At 35.9% G+C, this 27,432-nt stretch overlaps 2 protein-coding genes across 2 annotated transcripts; one reads left to right on the top strand and one right to left on the bottom strand.

Annotated features, from left to right (window-relative positions):
• Window positions 1-1,082: 1,082 nt before the first annotated feature.
• LOC120340646 (putative protein phosphatase 2C T23F11.1) lies at window positions 1,083-13,146 on the top strand. The gene is made up of 6 exons (XM_039408958.2): window positions 1,083-1,257; window positions 1,840-1,989; window positions 2,576-2,715; window positions 6,693-6,918; window positions 7,698-7,843; window positions 9,266-13,146. The coding sequence occupies exons 1-6, from the start codon at window positions 1,155-1,157 to the stop codon at window positions 9,473-9,475; spliced, it is 975 nt and encodes a 324-aa protein (XP_039264892.2). The 5' UTR covers window positions 1,083-1,154; the 3' UTR covers window positions 9,476-13,146.
• An 11,140-nt stretch (window positions 13,147-24,286) lies between these two features.
• Window positions 24,287-27,323, bottom strand: LOC120340688 (uncharacterized). Its single transcript, XM_039409026.2, has 2 exons — window positions 26,921-27,323; window positions 24,287-26,069 (listed from the first exon to the last, which is right to left on the bottom strand). The coding sequence occupies exons 1-2, from the start codon at window positions 27,253-27,255 to the stop codon at window positions 25,853-25,855; spliced, it is 552 nt and encodes a 183-aa protein (XP_039264960.2). The 5' UTR covers window positions 27,256-27,323; the 3' UTR covers window positions 24,287-25,852.
• Window positions 27,324-27,432: the final 109 nt, after the last annotated feature.

The following is a 27,432-nucleotide window of genomic DNA, read 5'->3' as shown; positions in this document are numbered from 1 at the left end:
CAAGTCAAAACGTGCTGAGACTGTTCTGACATAATGAAATCGAATCTTTGAGGTTTCTACTTTTCACCAATGGTGTTGCAATGCCGCCTTTATTGGAGGTTTTCATGAAACGACCATGTTACACGACGAAAATTCAGTCATTTTTAAACATCTCTCAAAGAATTATAAAAAAAATTTGTGCACTGTAACAGTCGCTTTAGCTTGTTTACTATATATTAACAATACGAGGAGTGTAGTTAATGATTGTTTTGCTTTAATTGCTATTGTGAAACTAATCAAAATATACACTTTCTTCTTTAAAAATCATTGGGAACATTTAATTGTACGCGTGGGTATTTTCTGCGATTCTGTCAGTCACAATTTCGTGTTTTGCTGCTAGCTTCACAGAGGTCGGAATAGGCTGTGTCTGTATGTAGAGTTTTTTTTTTTTATCTTATTCAAATAGCAAAGTGTACAAATCAAGGAATAAAAAGTTGCGTTCTGCTGGTAGCCTAGTTCTGTAGTTGTGCCCACTTCCTGACTTATTAACGTTAGTACTGTATTAAGATTTTGTGAGATTGAGGGCAGGGAAACAATACCGGTACAGGCATCAGCACCACAGGTTAGTAGAGGCGCGATAACAAACGTCTTCCTAGTGATTCCAGACTATTGGCTGGTTGTTATCTGACTGCCTGAATGAACCAACTGCCAGACTGTCGATTGAGGAACTTAGTGCTGGATCATTAGTCTGTTAGTTGGGAAATCAGTGTTCATGAAACAAATTAGTCTAGGCTATTACAAAACCAGAAAATTCAGAGATGACTTTCTTTTTCAAGAATATAATCTTGAACATCATGTATTACGGGTACTTTACCATAGTCGGATAGTGGTACGGTAGCTATATAAGTAGTGATCAACACTCAGACTTTGTGAAACATATCTTAACTGTGATACACGTTTCACGATACAATGCCCAAATAATTTGGTTTTTTCTTTTAATATTTTAAATTATGTTTTCGTATATTGTTGTTTATATATTGTAAATTGTATATATATTTGTTGTCGTATATATTGTAACCTTCCTTTATTGTTCTAACAGATATTGAATATAATGCTATACTCGGATTTATAGTTCATTGTGCTAAACTGCACATAAACGCTGGAACAACGGCAACATGGGACAAACTTTATCAGAACCAGTGACGAGGAAAGAGACATCTAGTGATGAAAATCATACATTGAAAATCGGAGCGTCATGTATGCAGGGATGGAGAATCAGTATCTTTTGAAATAGGCCATACTTAGCTTCCTGAATATCGAATTTGTCAAATAATTTTCACTCGAGTCGATCCAATTTTGATAGAAAGTGATGAAAAATTGTCAAAAGCTTTTCAAGAATAATTTGAGTTCACAATAAGACACGTCATATATTGCTCTGGCATTTCTCTTGTTAGAAAAATGAGTGGATAAAATTTCTTTCTAAATAAACAATTCTTTTTGTCATGTTATGAGGATACATAAACAAGAACTATATATTTTGATAAATGCCACGAGTGTTGGGAGTCTTTGAAAGTAGGTCAAGAATCATGAAATTTTGAAAACTGCTGCTCTAAAGGAACAGTCTTCTGTGTAGGACCAACTTAATATTTTTTTTATCCTTGCATGGTCTATATTTGACTCAAATTTCATTTATCAAGTCTATGCATTTGGGACAAATAACTGGTCAACTAATCCCGTACTCAACATGGACTTAATGATTGGGCATTCCACGCCATATAATTAAGCTATCTTATCGACGTTCCTTTGGATATATATGAAAATTTTATCCTAAATATTCCTTGACCGAATGATTCTCTCAAGACATGGAGGATGAACACACTCACTCCCTATGTTTGAACGATGAGAAAGAATCTCACATGTTTGCTGTGTTTGATGGGCATGGCGGTCAGGCAGCCGCACAATTTGCAAGCAAGAAAATATGTAATGCCGTTGTATCGCATCACGCTTATCGTAAGTAAAGCGCAATATTGGCATAGATGAGTGTCTTTAACTTCTGAGTGAGTGCCCGTAACTTTGCTCAGAGATGAGTCACCTTTACTTCCGAGTGAGTGCATGTAACTTTGCTCAGAGATGAGTCTCCATTACTTCTGAGTGAGTGCCCGTAACTTAGCTCAGAGATCAGTTTTCTTTACTTCTGAGTGAGTGCCCGTAACTTTGCTCAAAGATGAGTTTCCTTTACTTTTGCGTGAGTTCCTGTAACTTAGCTCAGAGATGAGTTTCCTTTAATTCAGAGTGAGTGCCAGTAACTTTGTTCAGAGATGAATGAGTCTCCTTTACTTCTGTGTGAGTGCATGTAACTTAGCTCAGAGATCAGTTTTCTTTACTTCTGTGTGAGTGCATGTAACTTTGCTCAGAGATGAGTTTTCTTTAATTCTAAGAAAGTGCCATTAATGCACTTCCAAAATTCTATATAGTTTCTGTAGCACTCGTCATTTTGTTGTTTGCCTGTAACTTTGCTCAGAGATCTGACTTACTTCTGAGTGAATTTAGGTTATCTTGCCTTAAGCTGATTTTCTTTTAAAATATCCTATTCCAGAAAAAGGTGACATAGCTGTTGCTTTGCGTGAGGGATTTCTGCAACTAGATGACGAAATGATGAGAGACCCAGCGATAAAGGACGACATGTCAGGATGTACTGCGGTGTCTATTCTCATCAAGGGTGGAAAAATCTATTGTGTGAGTCGTCGCTTTTTGTTGGAAATTTCAATATTAGGCCAGAGCCAGGGATTGCTATATAATTGGATAAGAGGAGAGAATCAGAGGTGACCAAAATAGGGGCTTAATTCAATTATGAATGCAACCTGGAATGATATTTTCGAATATATTCTAAATTGAGTGAATTTTCACTTCAATGCTATATAAATACAACTATCGGTGCAAATCAATTATGCACACCAACATTTGCAGTTTCAGTATTCACCCATTGGATATTGTTAGGGGTGGCATACAACTGCAATGAACAACTCCTACTACAGACTTTGTGTGTTCTATATGTTTATCAGTGAATTTGATTGAAGTCATACGGAATTAATGATGATTGAATTGATAGTAATGCAGGTGTGATATTTTAGAATGTGTAATGTCTGATAGCTTATGCTCAGTGAAGAAATTGATAGCGATTGAATCAGTAATGCAGAATACTTGAGATGATTAATACGTAAATTCTCTATTTTTTTAATGTCGGAGGTTGGAAGCGTTTGTTTTGTGTGTGTATGTCTTTAAAATGGTTCCATTACATTTGAACCCACGTACATTTGAACCCATGACAATTGCACCTGTATGCTATTGCACCTATGGAATTTTTTTTGTTTCACGGATAGTTAAACCCATACTAACCCTAACCCATGGGTTTTAGCACCCGCATATAGATTGAACCTGTGGATATACGCATGGGTTCAAATGTACATGGGTTGAAATGTACGGTCACCCTTTAAAATAGCCTAATCTCTTTCCACAAAATAGCTGGTATATTCGTTAGATCATAGTTAACTTCTTCAGACAAAACAAGCGAATAATTATCTTGTAGCTGATATCTTGTTTTGTCTGAAAAGGGTTAAGACTATAATCTAACGAAAGCTTACAAATATACTGACTATTAAGTGGAAAGAGATTGTGCTATCTTTGAGGAATTGTAGAAAAGAAATGCGTAACCTCAACTAATTTGAAATAAAGTTGGCACTTCTGACCAAAACGTTTCTGGTAGTGGTGTTAACATACTTTGGTAAATAGAGATATGTAGCGGTTAATTATACTTAGTTCAAGCATGACCACATGACTACTATTTAGTTTATCCCCTTTTCATACATGATTAACTATAAATTATCAATGCTGAGGTTATTGACTTAACTTGTCAATCCATTTCATTATGAGTTAATAATTGACCTAACTCAAATATGTGGCCAGCGGACGCTATTGGGGCGAAGTGATATTTAAACGTTACAATTGGCAAAAACTGCTTCTATGAGAATTCAAATCAGTGGTTCTTCAACCTTTTTCTTATATTTTACCTCTTTATTAAACAAGATTACAAGATTTAACCTCATTACATCTATTCTGGATCATTCATTAAAAATTTACGAGCAAAGTATTATGAGCTCTAACTTCAGAGGCGAAGTCTCTCGCTCGTCCCCCTCCCCCCTTTCTCCTCTTACCCCATCTTCTCCTCATTCTCCGGCATGGAAAATGGAAGAGTGAGATATGGTGAGAAAAGAGTGGAGGGGGAGAGAAAAAGGTGTGTGTGTGGGGGGAGTGGTGGAGTGGCGAAAAGAGTTAACAGCTGAATAAGTGGGGGGGGGGGAGAGTAAAAGGGAAAGAGTAGGGAGGGTTGATAAAAGATTTTTTTTTGTGCCATTTTGTTTCAATAAATTCTAGTGTGCTATTTTTGTGACTAAATTTAATGTAATGAGTAAAATATTAAAGAACACGACTTGGTGTTGGTTTTCAATTTCGTTTGAAATATAGGCCTACTGATAATAATAGGCTGATGCTGATTTCTTGTAACAATACAAGCAAATTGTGGTGTTTATTCAAAGTCTTTTTCACAATAACGAAATTTACCTCCACGTATGAAGAAATTTACCCTAGGTTAAGAAATGTGGTTTAAATAATGAAAATGACTGTTTGAATGAGATTCGTCTCCATTGCACGGAAATCTAACAAAGTAAAATGGATAAACCTTTAATTGCACAACAATAAGTTCATGTATATTATTCAAAATGGAAGATTGCTTACATATTCAACACAATTTTGTTGGCATTGTCAGCTTAGTATGCCCTGAGCATATCCCTGAGTTTGCAAGGCCAAGCAGAAATATGCTAGTCCTAATTTACATGTCTGCTTGCACATTATTCTGGGTTATAATTTATCAAAAGATATTTGAAATTTGACTCAATTTTGAGTTGAATTAGAAAAGCCGCACTATTCAAGCATGCATATCATTGCGCTCCAGATGCATGTGTACCAATATGGAGGTAAATAATATTGTTCGCCTACTCTTCATCAAGTTGTGTAAAGGGACTGAAACCTATGGGCAGGGGTATATTCACTTGGCTAACACAGACAGTCCCCGAACTCGTAATAGAAATAAAATAAGGGAAATCGAAATAAAATTGCGGTTTAACCCTAACCTGTCACACACACTACACAAGTTCCCGTATCGTTAATGCAGAGGGATACTTGACAGTCAAAAGCCATGAGTCATACTCAATCAATCAATCAATCATCATTTATTCGTCAACACAATCAATATAAATATATCACGGAAATATGGCAAGATATACAATAAGTAAAAAAAAGAACTTCATATGTGTGACAGGAGTCGCGAGGGACCACGAAAGGTCTTCGAGCAGCGACACCTACGATGCTGATTCATACTATACGGCTAATTTCGAATTGCTCAATACCAGCCAGTACCTGAGACTCTTGTCTTGGACGTTACTCATGTTACAGAAATGTCATTCTTTGTCGAGCCATCGTGGAAGACAGAGAGAGACTTTGTTTACAAAATAATTCTTCTATTGTTTGTCTGATACGCTCATTTCAAATGTTTAGGTTTGAATTATGGAATCGTTATTCTGTGAAATTAAAAGTTGCCAATGTGATTTGAGATTCAGAGTTTGAATATCTGTTGTTGTTGGCTCTGCTGCCAAAGCCATACACACTAATGATGACAGTGTTCTTAAAACTGAATTCCCAGGCTTACAAATTTTAGGTATTAGAACCTTTGGTGTCGTTGCCTGATAACGAATTTTGGTTCCCGACGGCTCCCATTCCCCGGTATAAATATACATTCAATGCTCTTTTTAATGCATGGAGAAAATAAACTTTACTATGACTATTATTGGATAACTTATGATGTCTCAATAAAACAATTGGCTGTAGTTGACTACTCATATTTCAAAACTTGAACCCCAATTAAAACCAAATTAAGGCTTTCATAGACATGAAGTTAGGCATATCGCAGCAGTAAATCCAAAGTATCGTATATCTCCGCATTTGAACAGATCCTGTATATAAACCGACCCACTAAAACAGGTGAATTTATAAAAATTTGCATATAAGCCGACCCTACAACTCGTACGCTCTTATCATGAGAAATTAGCATGGTTTGAGTTATAGCTGTTGGAATTGAGTGAGCACAATGTCATTTTATCTGATTGCAATCAGAGTTATGCGCATATATGCTAATATTTATGTGCTATCAAAGTTATGCACGTTTAGGCTGCCCCTTATGAGTTTTAAACTTTGCTCATGTGCGAGGATATACTGCAGCTTATGTCACATTTTCCGAAAATGAACATTTTACATCTTCTGTCATTTTGTTTTGTAAGAATATCTGATTCCTTTCCCATGAAGGGTAAGAGTAATCATTGTGAGGAAGATATTTTTTGGAAATCAAATGTGACTCGAGCTAACTTGGTATCGCTGCAGTGATATACTGTAATTGTAGGCTTATATTTCTAGGTGACAATCATTGGGGAATTACTATTTTTAATGAAAAAATTTCAGCTCAGAAACGTAGAAAAGTTTTGCCCACCGGTGTAGAGTAAATGAAAAATTTAATATGGGTTCTGCTTTTCAAAGGATTACCCTGTATTATAGTGGCCATTTGCTGACTGTCTGTCACATTCTTATCAAATGTATCTCCATTTCAGGGAAACATCGGCGATTCGAGAGCAATTTCAAGTGTACGAGGCCACGTTCAACAATTGAGTTTCGATCACAAACCCAACCACTCGAGGGAGCTACAGAGGATAACGGCAGCTGGGGGTTGGGTGGAGTTCAACAGAGTAAACGGGAACCTTGCACTGTCTCGAGCTTTCGGGGATTTTTCATTCAAGAAAAATTTAGATAAAAAACCTGAAGAACAAGTTGTTACAGGTGAGAGTAGCCGTGCTCTTTCTCGTGTTAAAGTACAATATTTGTATTTGTCGTGGGAGAGAGAGAAGTTGATAAGATGGTATATAATCAATGCTTACTACGACCAGTTCCAGTTCAGATGAATGGACTTGATGGTGGAATTTCATTTTGTGCAATAACGAGAAAAAATGTTCCTTCCTTTTTTTCCCTGTGGCTAGTGCGAGGTTTGAACTGAGCTGAAAAATCCAATCTCAATATTGTTGCCCGATTATATTGCAATATTAGTTTTTTTACAATGCTGCTATAACACTCTGTATCTTAATTTTTGTTCTTGGCTTCCAATTATTATTTTCGAATTTGTTACACTCCAAAAGAAAAATGACATTAATTTTTTTAAATTGTGAAAATGGGAGGAATTTTACCCAAATTTTTTTTTTTAACTTGTAATATTACTTCCATTATAATATAGTCTTCTGTTTATTAATGTTCTTGATATTCCAGAGATGTGTTACTTTTATTCTATGAATTAATATTGAAGAAACTGATACAAACTTATTTTAAATAAAATTTTCATTACATGTCCAATTTGATAGCCAAACAACAAGGGGCAGCAATAGGGGATTTGCATTGATTTATTGCTGCTGGTCTACAACGCATCTCTGTTAGCTCTTCAGAGGAATTAGGAATAAAATGCTAATTACATGTCCGATTTGTTAGCCAGAAAATTTGTGTTGATTTTAACACATCTCCTCAGTTAGCTAGTGTCAGGTTACATTGCTAAATTGTTTCATTCATTCCAGCTTATCCCGATGTAATTGTGAAAGATCTGACACCAGACCATGAATTCCTGGTTCTGGCCTGTGATGGGATCTGGGATGTTTTATCCAACGAAGACGTCGTTGATTTTGTTCGAGAAAAACTGGCAACAAGGATGCAGCCTGAGATGGTGAGTATTTTAATGATACCTAATAAGGCTATGGATGTTTCCCTGGGCATCGATTTCATTGTTTATTACCGCCGCAACAAATACAAATCAGCAATAAGTGAACAATGACATAACAATTCTATCCAATTAAAGAGTCCAGCGGCACACTAACACAAATGTATTTCTGTAACGTTTCGTCCGATCGGAGTCAGACTTCCTCAGACAAGCAGTTTACAACAATGGCAAGAAATAAATTTGGTAAATGAATTTGAAATATCAAATCAAGTATGACGTAACAATGCATAAACATTTAATTTGCATTTAGCCGTAGAAGTAATGATGGGAAAATTAGAACCACAAATATCAGTGGAGCTCATTTCAGATGTAATTAAAAAAAAAAATTTATATTATTGCATTTACGAAAATGATGGGTAACTAAATGTAATTAAAATTAAGATTATGTGCACTTAATTTCATAAATGCAATAATATAATTTTTTTTTTTAATTACATCTGAAATGAGCTCCACTGATATTTGTTTGTGATTCTAATTTTCCCATCATTTCTTCTACGGCTAAATGCAAATAAGTGTTTATGCATTGTTACGTCATCCTTGATTTGATATTTCAAATTCATTTACCAAATTTATTTCTTGCCATTGTTGTAAACTGCTTGTCTGAGGAAGTCTGACTCCGGTCCGACGAAACGTTACAGAAATACATTTGTGTTAGTGTGCAGCTGGACTCTTTAATTGGATAGAATAGTCATGTTTCCAACTTTCCAAAACACTCTCAAAATCAGCATTACAAATTTTGCAATGATAAAGTATAGGGAATCTTTCAGGGGTCAAGGGTCGGGGAAACAACCATACACAAGCTGTTATGCATGTTTAGATACTTGATATTAAAATAGATTTATTTGAAGTCCAAAATGACCAGTGGTTGTAAGTTTGTAACTGTAGTCGCATGGAGGGTTACAATTTTAGGTTAAATCATGTGCCCACTGCTTTTTCCAGTATGTAAGGGTTAGACAACGAGTATACATACGGCATATTAAAAAGGCGCTCCAAAAGTATGTACACCAAGATGGCGCACAACTTGATAACCCTAACCTGGTACACATACTATGTTAAGGTTGTGTGACATCTTGGTATACATACTTCGGGAGCACCTTGAAAAATGGGTACTCCCGTAGTGTGTGTACCAGGTTAGGGTTAGGCTGTAAATTTATTTCGTTTTATTACAAGTTCGGGGACTGTCTGTGTTAGCCAAGTGAATATCTCCCCTGCCCATAGGTTTCCGTCTCTTTACACAACTTGATGTAAATTAGACGAACAAAATTAGTCACCTCCATATTGGTACACATACTTCTGCAGCGACAAAAGATGTGTATTGAACCAGCTGCCTTTCCGGCATTCCTAATACTTTTTTTTTATATTTTTCAGATTTGTGAACATTTGCTCACTAGATGTCTCGCTAATGATTGTTCGGCTGGGGGAATAGGATGCGACAATATGACTGTTATGATCATTGTTTTCAAACAATCCGGTTCTTTTGAAAAAACTTGTGAAAAATGTGCTGTTCCAAAGAGAGACCCCATCCCTCCCTCCTGTCTATTGTCGTCATACCCAGACTTTGTCCAAGGAAACCTATAAAGAGGAGTTTTAACTGTTTGTTGTTCATATCAGGGTCAGGGGAATGTCCATATAAGAATAGTTTGGTATAGCTTTCTTGCAATTCTTTTGACTGGATTTATTTTCATTGTGAAATTGTGATACATAAATTATTAGTTACTTGAAAAACTACAAAGTGATAATTTTGGATATTTGAATTGAAAAATGCGCTTTTTGTATCGGAGAGCAGTATTTTATTTTGAGTGGTACCGGTAATTAACAAACGTAACACAAATATCGATCAAATTTTAATCGAAATTCTGGTGTGTTATCGACTGCTAAAAATCCTGTTCATCATTCTAGTCATATTTATAGTGTTATTTTGATTGGTTGATTCCAAATCCCATTGTGTTCAAACAATCCATGCACAAAAAAGCGAATACACTCTGTGAAATAACCTTATCAAGCAATGCAACTAGAAAGAATGGGAAGTTTTTTTCTATCGATAAATGTCTTGTAGAGTAAAATCAGTTTTGCGCGAAGCAGTGTGACCCCTCTCCAACTGCTCTGTGGCCCCATTGGGGGGTCACGGCCCCAGGTTGGGAACTGTTGCTTTATAGTTTCAGCAACTTTTGACATTACAATGGTCACCTGTAACCAGTGGTGGATTCAAATTTTTTGTCAGCCAGTTCCATCACAAAAGTCATATTTTTTTAGCCGGTTCTGTTACAAAAAGTCATCTTATTTTAGCATGATTATATTAGTCATGATTAATGCTAACCAGTTCGCTGACCTCATAAAATCCCGTGAGACGGTTCTATAGAACCGCTGCAAATCGGCTGGATCCCACCACTGACTGTAACTCATAAGAATACTTCATGTTCAGAAGGCCTGATCATTTAGCAATACCCAACTATTTGTATATGGACATCCCATGTATTAATCTACCCCCTAAATATTTTTACCAAGTTTGTTTTCCCCCTCAAGGTGCTTCCCCATGGTACAGAAACATTTCACTGTGTGCTTGTTATATATTATAGTGAGTACGTCTGTTCCTAGTAAGTTTGCCAAATTTATTTTTTGCTTCGCTGATTTATTTGGTTTCAATTTTTACTGAAAATAATGGGAGGCCAGAAAAGATAACTGAAACTCAGTTTGGGACTATCTGGTTAGGTGTGGCCTTGTTAACTAGAGGTTTGCAGGACAATTTGCAATTGCCTGATGCAGTGGCTTTCAAACTTTTTAAGTCATGCTTCTATTTTAGAACCTCTATAACAATAAGCTACAAATAAAGCAAAAGTATGTTTCTATTCGAGAACACGATAAAAATATGTGGATGAAATCGCAATGTCTAAACAATAAAGAAATGTAAATATCCAAAATAAGGCGTGCAAGATCAAATATAACAAATATTTTCATTTTAATTAGCTTAACTAACCATCTTAAAATTGAACTGTTAAAGCAAATCTCATCTGAGTTCCAGTACTTTCATTCAACCTCATTAGGTCCGTCTGGACAGCTTTCCCTTTGTTCAGAAATCAACATGAGTATCCTCTCCCCATAAGGTCAATTAAGACATCTGAAGTTCTTACTGATTCGAGATTTCTTAGCATTATAGGCTCAAACTGAAGTGAACAAACACAAGTACACGCTCCAGGAAACAAATACTGTAACTGGCTATCTAATCCAGGGGTGCACAATACGAGGCACGCGTGCCAAATTTGGCACGCCATACGCTCAAACGTGGCACGCGAACGGTTTTGTAAAAAAATATTTATGATATATATACATTAAAATATCACGTTTATATCAAAATCAGCATTTTACAGGACATTAAATTGTTTCAATAAATAGATATCCGTTATTATGTATTGTTATTGCAATTTGTTTGTTTTACGGGAGTTCATTTACAATACCACAATTGTGTGTGGCAAGCGACAAGATTATTTTGAAAAATTTGGCACGTATCCTCATTTGAGTTTTGCACCCCTGATCTAATCCCATACCCGACATTGACTGGTAATCGGACGAGAGGCCGTGGTTGGCCATATGACTAAGTCGTCTTATCGACTTTCCTCTCCCCGGGATAAATATGTGAATCCGATCCAATCTCATCTGAGTTCCAGCTACTTTTTTTCGGCCTCCTAATTTTTTCGGTAATTACTGAAACCTTTCCTGCTTTGTTTGTTAATTATTGCCTGCTATTTCAGCCTCAGACAGATTTGCTCCAAGATTTTAAGATAAAAAATAATTTGATAAAAGTTTATACTTTGCTTTTTCATTTTTTGATATCTCAAAGCATATGAAGTATATATTCTTGTTCAGATTTCTATAACTCATCAGCCTGTTATTGTAAACGCATTTGATTTAAAATTATTTCAATCGAATCTCTATAGGGCAGTTTAGAGCTTGATCTGATTTAATAAATGAAGAGTATCAGAATTATTCGTTGATTGAAATTAAACCAGCGTATGATTAACATTTTGTAATCTGTTTTACTAACGCTTGCTCGCAGAATCACATCTTTTAAATTTCTTATACATTCTGAATCGGGCAATGCTCATCATAGAAGTCAATGCTTTAACTGATCCTGAATTTGGAAATGCGGAAAAGTTAAGATACAAAATGATTTTATTGGTTCCATATTTTTTTATAGTTTTCAGAAATTGAACGATTACTGTGTGGTGACTTCAGCAATTGCAAAAACAATGTTTTTTCAGATTATTCCTGAAATTAAGAATTGAAACCATCCAATATATTTAACTTTAGAAAAGGTTTGATTTGTTCTGGACAGTCTTTATCGATTAATTTTCTGAATTATTTTTTATTCCCCACAAAGTGTGCTGGCTTCATGTCTTGTGAAGTCACAGAATTTAAAAAATTTAAATCTAAGTTGGATCATTTTTTTTGCTTCTGGATGTCTATATGGTTTGCTATTCATATCTCAATATAAATATATCCTCATATTGTGAACAACAGACATACAACGGATTCCCATTTTTACAATTTACAGCAGATTTCACAGTTTAAATAGCAGAATTTACTGAAAAAAAATCAGTGATTTTGAAAATTGAATTGCAAAAAGTGTGTTTGCTTTAAAAATTTTGTTTAGGCTGTCGTTGGCTTCCTTTGCGAGATGTTCCTTTCTTCAACTGAACGTAGACTGCACATTTCATATAATTTGCACCTTTAATTTATTCAATATATTTTAAAAACTCAAGCTTCGTACGCTGGCACAACTAATCCATGTAACAGACACTTTAATATTACCTATGGCAGTGGTTCTCAAACTTTTTAGGCTGCAACACCATTTTTATAATTAGTCTCGCGTCCACCTCAAAAATAACTGGCCAACAATAATCTCAAATAACAGATAGTAAGGCGGAATTTGTCTACGCCACTGTTGTGGGGCACATCCCACTGTTTGAGAACTGCTGACCCAGGTTGGTTTTTATTCACTTGGGTGAACCATTACCAAACAGCAATGAGAAATACAGTAAGAAATATTGATTTGATAAATCCTATTTAAGATTCAAACAAACACTTGATGGAGGCATTTTGTATTTTGAAATAATTCTCAACTCCCCACCAAGTTGTGATATATTGTCACAGCCATTGGAACAATATTGTGATAATTTACCACTGTGTCAGTTTTCAGCGGCCAAATATGTTCGCTGCTGTGGCAAGAAAATAAAGTTTTAGTTTTTACTGTTTTTCTTTGTTGTAAAATGTTTGGGATTGACAATGCAGAGTAGAAAGGTGATTCCCCCTCCCTCTTTTAAACTTGTTCATCTGGGTAGACCTCTATGAAGGTGTATTGAAAAACTTGAGCTACTACTACTAGCTACTAGCAGTGTGTTCTCCTGACTTTAATATAATTAGAGAGTCATAGAACTAGACCTCCCAGCCATCTTAGCTAGAAAACCCTTTTGTTTCTTGCATTTTTTAGTACAGAGTTTACTGGACCCTGGGGAGCCCAAAAGATCTATAGTGGTGGTAGCATAAAAGTCATATTGGGGATGGCAGAATAGGGATGGCAAAATACGGTCGAAAGGTGGCAGATTAGGGATGGCAAAATAGGGTCGAAAAGTCAAATTGGGGATGGCGAAATGCGGTCGAAGCGTGGCAGATTAGGGATGGCGAAATGCGGTCGAATGGTGGCAGATTAGGGATGGCAAAATGGGGTCGAAGCGTGGTGGCAGATTAGGGATGGCAAAATGCGGTCGAAGCGTAGTGGCAGATTAGGGATGGCAAAATGCGGTCGAATTGTGGTGGCAGATTAGGGATGGCGACTTTGAAAAAGTGAAGGGCATGGTGTCAGTGTTACCGTACCGGTACCGGTACCGTACGAACATTTTAAGGTTCTTAAGTTCAGCATGTAGCCTGAATGTATCTGCATATGCCAGGAAACGGTACGGTAATAGGTACCACCTACCGGTACCGTACGTACCGTAGTGAGTACCGGTACGGTACCGGTATGTGGCCCATTACAGCATTAATCTGCCAAGGCTAATGCAGTCCCTGACGGCATGGGCAGCGTAGAGAATGGCAGTAGACAGAAAATAAGAGATTTAACATTCTTCTGGTCCAAATTAGGCTACCCTGGCAGTTGTTTTGGTGGTAATTACAAGGACAGTAGGTACGGTACCAGTAACATTGCAGCATTGTGTGGAGCAAGCAATAAACTAAAAAGTGAAACTGCTAAAGCCATTTGACTGTTTGAGTGAACTCCGCAGACCTAAGCAAAAAGTTAATATGCATTCTAACTATTTGATATATTTAATTGCTGAATTGTCTAACTTCAAATTAGCAGTGGTGTGGCTCATCGTGCTAAGCCTGTAAGCGGAATAAGCTTGGGGTGACCGTACATAGCATACAGGTGCAATTGCCATGGGTTCAAATGTACGTGGGTTCAAATGTAATGGAACCATTTAATTGCTGAATTGTCTAACTTCAAATTAGCAGTGGTGTGGCTCATCGTGCTAAGACTGTAAGCGGAATAAGCTTGGCATCGCACCTCTTATTAATTACACTATGTCAGTCTGTGTAGGTTCGCAGGTTTAAATGTGGAGATCGTTAGGAATACGCTCGTCACCCCATGGTTATGTGCGAGAGGATTACTGGACTCCTCGTTGCAGTTGGGTAGTTCACATAACCGCTGGTGGGTTACAGCTTCCTCCACCATCTGGTCCATTATCTCTCTCCTGGGATAGATATGTAGATCCTATCGTTAATTCGAGCGAGACACATGTCATGTTAATTAACTGTAGTAAAAGCCCCGAACTTCCAATTCCATTATAAAATTTTATCGTAAATGACAATAAGTCTATAATGACTACTTGAAACTCTGTCAAGTATTTTGATATAATTTCAGATATGAAGATTAAGGTTATCTAGTCTTTAGGGATATTGCTGCAATGACTGAAGTGAGTCTATTTGTGCCAGAAAGGGGATCAAGAACTTTATAGTTTGCACTTTCAACAAGAGAGCGATGCTCAAATGTATGGACACGCAGCCTGAGCGAAGCAGTAGTCCAGCTTACCTTTGACGGTTCGCTAAACACTAGAAGCACCAATGTTCGCTGACCTCGTGACTCGCTGCGCACGATGAACCGCCACATGGTGGCAATTTTTAATGAGGACATAGCACAAAAGAAATGAATTCCATGCAGCTCTCAGAAATATTGGAAATATATGAAAGTAATAGCCTTCAGGCAAATCAATCTTAAACCATTGAAAATTTCAAAGCAATTCGTCCAGTAATCAACAAGAAAAGCAGTTTTTCAATATGTGTCAAAGAACAACAACATAATAACAAAACGATCCATAGGTCCACTACATGCCCACAAATGAATTGTGACATAGGAATTGATATAGTTTTATCTCCAAAACTATCTCTGTACTTCAAAACTGTGTTTCGAAGTTGATGACCGGCTCACATACTCTACTGTGTATTGGTTCAATCTGCAAATATTCTGAAACTTGAGAATGTTTATGGATTTGAAGTGCTGAAACTTACGTTTCAGTTCAGATTTGGTATCATTGCTGATCATTGCTTCGGACAACTCATTAAAAAGTGATAATAATCGTTCAGCTGACAGAGGTTCCTATTTTGTCATAGTTAACTTTACCCTGGTACAAAAATGTATTGAAGATACTTTCTAACACAATAGCTTCGTGTAGTATTTCACAAGTTCGTGGAATATGATTATGTTCAAATTTCATAAAGGAACCATTCTAATCTAGTAATATTTAATATTTATTCAGCATTTTAGCTTATAAGGCAAATGTTAAATGAGAAATTAGATACTTGTTATTTGTAAAGGGCATATAAAACATTAAACTTTAGAGTATGTTTGCTAATCCATATGTTAGTAAGAGTTGTTTATTTGCCATAATTGCTTCTATTAAAATAATTTTCCTATTTTTGTTAATGTAACTTGGATCAATCATAAAAATCACTCTCATTTTTAATCTTGTTTTATAGTTTATTTATTGCTACTGTTTTTTATGCAAACTGTATTCCCATTGTTGCATCCAAGGTTATCCATCCAGCTAATCTAAACATTTTTATGACAGATCAACTTTTTCATAGATTTCACCTAATAGCACATAGTCAGCCCTATAGTTATCATTTTATTTACACAAACATTTGAAAGAGTGCATTCTCCTGGTCTGATCCTTTACTTCCACAAATATTTTATCATTTCGACTTGCTACTAGTATGCAATCTCACTTACTTTTGTGATTTCCATTTTCGTGTCTTGAAGACGTTCTCATAAAATTCAGTTCCTAACCCTACCTAAAATCACTGAGATCACACAATCGCTGAGATTGAATACCTTTATATGTTTAATAGGTGCTCCCGTGTGTGCATCCCATCCCAGCATGTGCACCAAGATGGCACACAGCCTGAACATAGTATGTGTACCAGGTTAGGGTTATCAGGTTGTACGCCATCTCAGTGCACATACTACGGAAGCGTCGTTTAATAACCTAATAGCTCTATTTGTGCTACTGTTCAAATTAATGCCACTGACTTCAACTTGTGTACACAAATTCCAAATATTTATTTTTTTCTTCTAATAACGTGCAACATACTAAATTGTATTTGTTTGAGATTACATTTTTCCAAGATACAGAATTATGTTTTAATTTGCTTTCAGTATTTTTTGCCAATTATTAAACACTATTTATGGGGACTGTAGCATTTGTGTACACGATATTATATACTTTGTCTAGTCCTTGTTTGTTTTGAAGTCAATCAATAAGATCTGATTTTCATTCATGAATCATAACCACTTTGTACTAATGCATGCATTGTCTGCAATCCTAAAATAACAATTTCTCTGCTACTACTCCATACTGTGTTATTTTGTTATTTATGTGGGTGGGTGCATATGCTGTTATATATATTCTATAATGAACTTCCTGATTACTTTCTGTAGCAATAGTTTTCAGTGTGTAATCTTGAAATCTTGCAGTGAAAATATGTCTTCCCCCAGATAATGTCCTAGCATTTACTAAGTCCTTTGGTTAAGTTCATGTTTTAATATGCCAAACTATGCATGGAAACACATGTAATTGTGTGACAACATTTCGAATCAATATGATATACTGGTGTTATATGCTTTCATTATTATAAAATATTGTAAATTAATTTCTCAATAATGTAATAATTTTTTATTGGTTGGATATCCCAATTTTTGTGTTCACATTTTGAACCTTACTGTAAATGATGTAGGATTTCCCATTTTGCATTAATACCCGATATCTTTATAGCATCATGTCATCTCAAATTATGTGCTTCATGTTATCTCAAATGTCATCTCTTTATTTCGGTTCCATTACATTTGAACCCACGTACATTTGAACCCATGACAATTGCACCTGTATGCTATTGCACCTATAAAAATTTTTTTTGTTTCACGGATAGTTAAACCCATACTAACCCTAACCCATGGGTTTTAGCACCCGCATATAGATTGAACCCGTGGATATACGCATGGGTTCAAATGTACATGGGTTCAAATGTACGGTCACCCTTTATTTCCGTTTACAACTTCTTTCTTGCGCGCATGTATGAATAAACATGCATGGTTCACTAACATTTGCATGTTTTCTCATGAATGTCCTGCTTGTAATTTTCTTAAAAGCAGAATGAAAAACTATTGTAATTTATAATTTAACATTGGTGTTCTTTCTTCTATTTTTATTAATTCCCTGTGATCAGGGAAATGCTGATGCTGACACTATTGCTGATACTAAGCACTCCAATTAGCATTTAACCCTCACTCTCTATGCCTTCCAATGTCATATATTTCTTGTTGCTTGTGAACGGTATTTCTTCAAAAACGGGAATATTCAATTCATCACTTTCATTAGGTGCTGTATACATGATTCATTCTGGCCATTTGAAGGAATATACTCTCACTCTCATGTCAGTGCGCTTTCGTTTCTATAATATAAAGCTTTCAAAATCATATCATATTACATGAGCCAACTTTAATGTTGCTCAATTTTGAAATGATTGATGATGATGATTTTTTTAAACCTACTTAGTGACAACAACTAGACCATTATACCACTTTTTAATGCCTTATACCTTACTTTGAGTCCTTCACCATTTACATATCTTAAGTAACCAATGCCATTACCTCAAATTTGAAAATACCATAAAATCTACGATCTCTGGTCGTTCTTAGAGCATCGATTCACGGGCTTGTCAAACTCTCTGGTCATTTAGTTCAGGGACATTTAATTCATCCCTACATATATACCGTTCAATATGTTTTCAATGTTAGTCTAGTCTTGGAAAGTTTTGAGTTTGTTTTTATCGTGGAAAACTGAATAAAATGAAATAAAGAGGCCTCCTCATTCACTGTTTTTATCGTGGAAAACTGAAGAAGAAATGAAGAGTTTCTAACGCCTCTTCAATCACGTAGTCGTTAGGGGGTTGTGATTAGAGTGGTAGTGACTTCAACATGGCAGAAAGCCAATCTAAAAATGCAATTCTCATACAGTGAAATCCCGTTTCAAAGCTTTTTTGAAACCACGGGAATATTTGCCGTAGCGTTGGAACATATTTCGGTAATTAGTATTACACAGATTACATAAAATCGAGTACAAGATATTACCTTAGTCCTTCAACTTCAAAGATTATGAGTCTCACGGAAAAATTGCGGCAGCGGGTTTCTCATCAATTAAATACCTACGAGTGGCCAATACCGAATAGTTCACTGTTTCGAATACATTTGAAGTTCAAAAAACGCTTATCTATAATTAGGGCTGGGCGAAATATTCGAATAGCGAATCGAATATTGAATTATTCGAATGGCATTTTACTATTCGAATATCGGGTACCACGTGATCTGCGTCGCTTCGCTTGGACACGGAACGTCTGTGAACCGATCGTGAATTGCGCGAGAATTCACCTACAAGCTCGCTCGCTAACAGACAAATTTGAAAAATCGTTTTTGCGTTGTGGTGTTATTTGTTTTCTTTGCGTTTTGATCGTTCATTTCAATTCCCTATGTTGCACAAAGAGGTACCGACACCGTTCCCTGCATTTAGAAACGTTAAATCAGATGAGGTATTTAAAATAAATATTCCAGATTTTAAACTCCGTATGATTGGCGGCACGTGATTAGCCGTTTCATGAATGAACCAAACATAAATTTGTTTAACGAAAATTAAAAGTTGAATTAACTTTTGCGTGAAACCATATATACATAGTATAACACGAACAAGATATGACCAGAAAAGAAATGGCAGGACATAGTTCTTTTAATGTACTTTCAAATAATTCTTTGGTGATCCCTTTCATTCTTGACCAAATAATGTTTCGAAAGTGTAAACATTTCACTCGGGCATGCATGGCGGGTGGAGTGTAGAAATCGTGAACAGGAGTATGGCGTAAAATCAATCGTGAATTTCGATGTAACAACACGCACTGTCTCGTTTACGAATTGTTGTATCGTCGGAAATGATTACATTCGTTATATTTTGAGCATTTTTGCACTAATAAATAGGGCGTGACATTGTCAAAATTGTCAAGAGAAGTAAAAGTGAATTCGCAAATTCCGTAAATAAAATTGTGAATTACTCGGTAACGATATTAACTATAATGACCGCGCGGTTTGTTGAAAGAAAACGTCGGAACTTGGAAGAGTTAGTTATAAATAGCGCCTGGCCATCTATTAGGCACAAAAGTACAAAAGCGCAATTTTTTCAGCATTAGGTCGCATATGCAAATTATTATTCAAGAAGCGCTGTTTATTAACGTCATCTCGTCATATGGCCACGCAGAAATGCCTTTATTGCCGAATTATTTAGTCACTATTTTAAATCAACATTCGGGATTGACGCAATCGCAGCTCTGCGAGGTTTATCTGTAAAGTAACATAGACACCATAGAAAAGCATAGCAAAGTTGATTACGGTATTGTCTTAATAAATATCTGCATCCCGGTATCGATAATAATATCACCGTTCGCTTAATATTGTGACGGTAAATTTACAAACGTTGATAAGTAATATGAAAGCTAACGCAAATGATAAAAATTAGAATAACACAAAATCATCCTGGTAAAAAGTTCATACTTTCAAATACAAACCATTATTCAAATTATTTGCCAAAACGCGGGATAAAGTATAAATTATTTTTCCGACTTGGGACAATTTTTCCAAGAGTCTGAAAATACGAATTTACGTTTGTATTTTGGAGTAATAATGTTTTTATTATTTTGTAAATACGAATAAAAAATTAATTATATTCGGGCACTTTACCACACATTTTAAGTCCGTGTAGTGTATTTTTGAGTTATATTATTTTGTGAATACGAATCAGAAATTAATTATATTCGGGCACCTTGCCACACATTTTAAGTCCACAAATTCCAGTAGATTTCAGAGTAATATTACTTTTATTATTCAGTAAATCCGAAAATAGGAATCAAAAATGAATAATATCGGGCAGTTCACTACACATTTTATGCTCACAAATTGTCGTCGCAACCATAAGTTACGTTAAACAAAACTAAATTAATAACGCATAATAATTTTATATGCTGGTATCGGTCATGGATATGAATAATTTGCACAACAGAAAATCATCCCAGTAAAAAGTCGAAACTTTCAGATATCATTATCAAAATTATTTGCCATAAAGCGGGAAAAAGTATTGATTATTTCCTCTAATAAATCGACTTGTTTTCCGACTTGCGACAATTTATTGGGTATCATAACAATTACGACATTGAATAATCTTCAATTTCTTGACGTAATGGAAATGAATGTGTAAAATCGTTTGAAGATTCCCGCAAAAACGAAAAACCGTGTTTACGATGAAAAGAGACTATATATTATTCGAAAATCAGCCGAAAATGTATTCGAATATTTGATTCGTTTTGGACAACCCTGTCTACGAACCACAGTCTTCTTTTCTACAATACAACAATAATTTTCGACCCAATTCTTTAAAAAGGTTCGTCATTCCTGCTAGACTAACCTATCAAATTGCGTGTTCCCTGACTACTACATAAAACATTAGCGTTTTCTGACCATCAAATGTTTGAGATTGTTTTGTAAAGTTCAAAAACAATTAGGTTGGAAATTTTCAGTTGCAGATTAGTAGTAATTTGACTCCAGTGTAAATGTCGAATATTCAGGGAAGTATTTCACTGGTTTTATTTCGCTAAATGTCCGTACAATTATAGAGACCCTGCTCAGCGCAGAATGTTTTCAAAACATTTCGCCTATAAGTTTTTGAAAGTATAATTTCATTTGATTTCAATTGAAAATCTAGAAAGGCTTTTTGTATCTTATACTCACCAGAACAAATATTACAACCATTAGATATGAATATTGAACGTATTACTAGCTCAAAATTAATCCCTCATCAAACGCATTTGAACGCGAAATAACGGTGCACGAAACTACGCCAGTTAAAAGCACCATTAAATATTAAACAATGCGGATATATATAGCACCAAGGTCTAACCCACCCTATTCCAAACAGCACGAAAAATTCGTCGCAAATGCGTCTTTCCTTGGAATTCAATTGCAACAGAGAACAAGACTTGCGTTACACGTAACACATTAATTTATAAGTTGCTCATTCGCTATCCAGTAAGACATGGGTTGGATTCTGTACCAAGTAATGGTAATTATGTTCCTCAAGAAGTAAAGCATGCAAGAAGATTCCTAAAAAGTCAAACTAGTCTTCGACATTTTCTTTCTGAAAAACGATAAAATGGATGAATTTGGTGGTTTCCAACATTTTGTGTTGAAATCTTCTATTAGTTGGTTTTTGAACTGTTTATACCAAAATCCCTATGTTTAATTACCTTGCCTTTTGTAGATTCTTTGCCAGTGTTATACAAAAGTCGCATTTTCATTTTTACGCAGTTCAAATAGTTTGTCGCGTTTTCATGAATAATATTATACAAAAGTGAGTAATACTACAACGTATATTCCTATTCAAAGACTCTCCTCTAGATAGGAATTCACCCAATATCATAAATATCATTTTATAGCATAATATATCGAACACATCTTTACATCAAAAGGTTATATTCAAATTATAAAACCAATTAACTTCGAAAGAAATTTTGAGAATGGAAATTAACGAAACACGGAGAATGAGTAGAGACAATAATACCAGGGAAAAATTGAAATTTCCATGACGAAAGAGATAAAACATATGACCTCATAAATGATGGCACGATCCACAATGCTATGCCAGCCAATGCAGACCTCTTGAAATATGCGCAACAAGCTGGCGCACAACCTGAACTCAGGTTGTGTACCAGGTTAGGGTTCAGGTTGTGCGACATCTTGGTGCGCATACTTCAGGAGTACCCAAAACTTGATGAGAGAAACGTAATAATATATTAAACATTAAAAGATTGTATTAAAATTATTAATCAGAAAAATATAAAAAAAATGTTCAAAACTTGATGAGAAAAATGTAATAATATATAAAACATTAAAATTAATCATAAAATAAAGACACGATGTAAAATCGGACAATACCTTTTAAATGAATTTTAAAATGTGAAACACTGATCAGATTAGTTCCTTAAATTTGACAATGTTCGTTTCCAAATCTGACACGCATTTCGCCATCCTTAACATGACACCCGTCAACCCACTGCCCTATTTCGCCCTCCTTAATCTGACACGCATCGACCATATTTCATCATCTCTAACCTGACAGGAATCGACTCTATTTCGCCACCCCCAATTTGACACGCTTCGTCCGCATTTCGCCATCCCTAATCTGCCACGCTTCGACCGTATTTTGCCATCCCTAACCTGCCACGCTTCGACCGTATTTCGCCATCCCTAATCTACCACCACGCTTCGACCGCATTTTGCCATCCCTAATCTGCCACGCTTCGACCGTATTTCGCCATCCCTAATCTGCCACGCTTCGACCGCATTTCGCCATCCCTAATCTGCCACGCTTCGACCCCATTTCGCCATCCCATTTTGACACTCATCGACTGTGTTTTCCCAGCCCGAATTTGACAGGTACTAATCCATTTCATCAGCCCCAAATCTAAACACTTTGGCCATATTTCTTTGTAATTTTGAGGCAATTGTTTATTGTTATCTGTATACTAAACAGCGCATTATGACAGTCGATTTGGCAAAAACTGACACTCATTGACCGCATTTTGCCATCCCTAATCTGCCACCACGCTTCGACCGCATTTTGCCATCTCTAATCTGCCACCATTCGACCGTATTTCGCCATCCCTAATCTGCCACGCTTCGACCGCATTTTGCCATCCCCAATTTGGCTTTTCGTCCCTATTTCGCCATCCCTAATCTGCCACCTTTCGACCGTATTTCGCCATCCCTATTTTGCCATCCCCAATATGACTTTTATGCTACCAACCCTCCTCCAAAAGATAGGGCCGCTACTAGGTATGTCACGGCTACATCAATGGTAGAAGTCTCCAGACATCAAACAGGGTATTGAGTCTAATCTCAGCAAAGTTGCTGGAAAACAGCAATTAACATCAACACGAGTTACTCATTTGTGCTGCAACAAGATTGTGGATTCACATTTTGTTTCAATACAGCATTACCGGTAATCCTACTGGGAAATGGTGTGTTAACTTTTTTTCCAATAATCCAAAGATACCTCAGTCTTTGAAAAAAAGGACGCAAGTTGAGTCAAAGACCCAACCAGTACCTTTCATAGATTCCCTCTAAAATCATCTGAACTGAAAAAATTGTGAATGGCCCGAGTGATGGGACAGATTTTTTTAAATGTTTTAAGAGGCTTGGAGGCGGATGTTTCATTCCAACTAACTGGTCTGATTTGTTAGCAGATTCATAGAATAAATTTGATTGAAATAACTGGTTTATTAACTCGAAAATACAAATCACTAACTAGTTTTGGTGCTATGTAGCATTGAGGATTCTGGTGACACGGTTCAAATCACTTTTCCTATAGACTCCAAGTCAATGAAAACACTTGCCAACAAATTACTGCCAAAGTCACTTGATACTCAATACACCCGGTCTTTCACATAGATTAATTTGAAGTAAAAAACAGGTTTATCTAGACTTAGAGAACGTTATACTTTCAAACTAATAGTAATGGCTCATGGCAAGGTGCCTGGTTGTGACCTGTCACTGGATCCCTTTCTTCAGATTAGTCAAAAATCTTTCAAAATTAGTCGAACACGTAGTTGCAAATAACCACGCTATTTATAAAAGTTGATCCCAAATAATTTCTGAACCTTCATCTAAATACTTGAGTGGCAGAATCCTGACTGGCTTATTGACAGCTTTGTAGTTTGCCCTGGGACAGAAGTGCGTGCAAGTAACTCAACATATTTCACTCAAAAACATACTTTTATTCCAAAAGAAATTTAAAATAAAACAAGGCAGAGGAAGTAGAATAAATATATATTTCATAGAAGAAAATTCACAACACCTTATGGAGTGTTTCACTGTCAAGGCAAGTCAGCTTTTTGAAGAAAGGCTAAAACTAGACTGAGATCCAGTCAATCATTTGGTTTGAATTGAAACTAATTCGGGGTATAGGACATGAATGTTCAAACTGATATTATTCAGTTAAAGTATCTCAATTCATTGTTATGCTTACACCATTAAAGTACTACACTACTGAGAGAAACAATTTTTTCAAAGATTTCAAATCTGGGCACTTAGCAATGATGATGTGGTTTAGTTATGAGTAACAGAATAACCAAACAGAGAAATTTATCAGAGTATCAAACATATTTTCGGACAAAAATGGCAATATTTAATATGAAATCAAATTCATAATATAACTGCTGACAATGCCATGCAAAAGACAGGAATTTTCAAAACCATCAAATACAATATTATTGTTTTTTGCTTTTTAAGAATTTAAAGTGATTCTGCAGAATTGGTATCGGCTTTAAATAAAAAATAAAAAGTTCAATGGTGTTTTACATTTCTAAAATCTATCTATCAATAACTTCTCTACAAATTTCGCATTCCCGATGTATGTGAACCAAGATGGCAGACACCGGAACGTAGTATGTATACCAGTGACTTCCGTACTGAAATTATGCACAGTGATTTCTCATATGGGAAGGAACAAAGTAAGAGCAAATGGGAGATATCATTGAACACGTTAAATTTAGCAAATTTTCATCAGACTGATATCAGGTTCACCCGGCACACAGATACGATTCATCATATGCGAATGTAGGGTTCTCAGAATAAGGGATAGAGCTTAAATAATTGCAACATGAAGTCAAATTACCTACAAATTCATCAAATTTAAAGCAGCTGGGATTGGAGCCAATATTCTAGTCCAGGGGTGCACAACACGGGGCACGCGTGCCCAATTTGGCTCGCCAAATGCTCAAACGTGGCACGCGAACGGTTTAAAAAATAATTTATGATATACATTAAAATATCACGTTTTTATCAAAATCAGCAGTTTTTCAGGACTTTAAATTGTTTCAATAAATAGATATCCGTTATTATGTATTGTTATTGCAATTTGTTTGTTTTGCGGGAGTTCATTTACAATACCACAATTGTGTGTGGCAAGCGACAAGATTATTTTGAAAAATTTGGCACGTATCCTCATTTGTGTTGTGCACCCCTGTTCTAGTCAACCATGAGCCAAGATTGCTTTCCATATGCCTTGGAGTGGGGTATCAATTTTTGTTACTCCACATTCCTGCTTTTGACTTGAATTGACGAGTGTGTTGCGTGAGGTTTATTGAAATAAAAATAATATAAGAATCATCTTACAAGTACTTATTTAGAAGAAGAGTAGAATTTACTAAAATTTTAAAAACAACATGAAATGATCAGGTACTGATCAAGATGGCGCGAACTGGTTTGATAAATATTGAAATATATAAATATAATTTTTCGAAATATTCCAACAACCACTGCTACATGACCACACAAGATTCATTATTTGGTTTTGGTTCCGGCTGGCTAGTTCTTTTCGCTCTCTCTGCTCGGTGAATTGCAAAGTCTCGAGCAACACTTTGTGCATAGAATCGTCCGTACCAACCAGACCGTGTATCGTTAGACGTTTCCATGTAGTTGTCACGTGATTGTTGATCGTCGTCTGGATGAACATTCTGCCATGACGAACCTTGACCCCTGCAAAAAAGAGTTACCAGAATAAAAAAGAAAAATCTTTCTGATGATATCTTCGAGAATTCAAAACTCTGCACTGCCAAAAGTCCTGTGATAATAACTTTAAATAAATTCGAGAGCAATTGTATAAAATTTTCTGAGATATTTAAAGCAGAAAGTTATTTGGACGCAACAAAGAGCTCGAACTGCTTGCAAAGAGCGAAAAACTAAACTTAAAAATTTTCTCAACTTCTAGTAGAAAAAGTACTTATATATCACATTTGTGATAATGGAAACAAATCAGAAGTCTTGCTACCTAAAGTGTTTATGAAATCTATCGTTTGATTGATTCAGGCATGGACAAGCAACAACATTCTGCCATGATGAACCTTGACCCCAAAAAAAGATGAGTTATGAGTGGAAAAATATTTCTGCTCATATCATTGAGAATTTAAAACTCTGCACTGACAAGATGCTTGTGATAATTACAAAATATTGGACAAATTTGTATAACATTGTTATTTTGAAGGGACAGAGAGCCCAAACCCCTCACAAAAAGCGAAACAGTAAATTTAAAAATATTCTTATTTTCTAGTGAAAAAAGTACTTGTGATATAAAATTTTGTAAATTTATTTGGCAGGAATGAAGTTTGAGGCACCATTCCCAGATTTACCTATGCTAGCATTACAGGCATCCAATCCCCAACTAGGGTGCGAATCAAAAAGATCCCATTCTGGTCCTTTCAAAATATTAGCTTTATTCATATCGCTAGACATCAGTGAATGCTTGTACAGGGCCTTCTTCAGAGCAAATGAGGTAAATGGGTATCATATATAACATAGGCTTAAGACATGCAATTATTATCAGCACAAACCTTTTAGTTTCAGTTCTACGACCTTGCCATGTCCGGAACTCAGTATTTGATTTAAATTTCCAACGATTCGAAAAATCCTGCGATTCGTTTGAATCTCTTCGATCACTTAGCAACGCTTGATACGCTTCATTGATTTCAGCAAATAGTTTCACAGATTGTTTGTTGCCTTGGTTACGATCAGGATGATGCAATAAACTTTTTTTATAATATGCTTGTTTTATTTTCGCTTCAGAAGCCTGCAATGGGACACCGAGTTTGTCACAGTACGTCTTCAACTGTGCTTTAGTGAATGAACTTTGCAAACGTCTCGGCACAGCAAGGCATGGTGAATTCATCACATTGGTGGGTCACCTACAACATGATTCTTAACCTAGTTTACTTCTAAGTGCCTGTAATTTGAAAAACAAACATCGTCAAACATCTAATCTAAATCCTGCATTGCTTATTTCATCAATTTACAATGTCTATGACTAGGACCGATTGATGAGGAACGCATTGAACCAGCAAAAGTT

This window comes from Styela clava, chromosome 14, assembly GCF_964204865.1.
Source record: "Styela clava chromosome 14, kaStyClav1.hap1.2, whole genome shotgun sequence".
NCBI lineage: Eukaryota > Metazoa > Chordata > Ascidiacea > Stolidobranchia > Styelidae > Styela > Styela clava.
The sequence above is the reverse complement of the archived record's forward strand: the minus strand, read 5'-3'. Positions and strand labels throughout refer to the sequence as shown.

Excerpts from the sequence above, each read along its gene's own strand:
- LOC120340688 (XM_039409026.2), bottom strand. The coding sequence starts at position 27,255 with ATGAATTCACCATGCCTTGCTGTGCCGAGACGTTTGCAAAGTTCATTC. Across the intron at positions 26,070-26,920 it reads CGTAGAACTGAAACTAAAAG|GGGTCAAGGTTCGTCATGGC; the intron begins GTTTGTGCTGAT and ends TCTTTTTTGCAG.
- LOC120340646 (XM_039408958.2), top strand. The coding sequence starts at position 1,155 with ATGGGACAAACTTTATCAGAACCAGTGACGAGGAAAGAGACATCTAGT. Across the intron at positions 1,990-2,575 it reads TGTATCGCATCACGCTTATC|AAAAAGGTGACATAGCTGTT; the intron begins GTAAGTAAAGCG and ends ATCCTATTCCAG. Across the intron at positions 6,919-7,697 it reads TGAAGAACAAGTTGTTACAG|CTTATCCCGATGTAATTGTG; the intron begins GTGAGAGTAGCC and ends CATTCATTCCAG.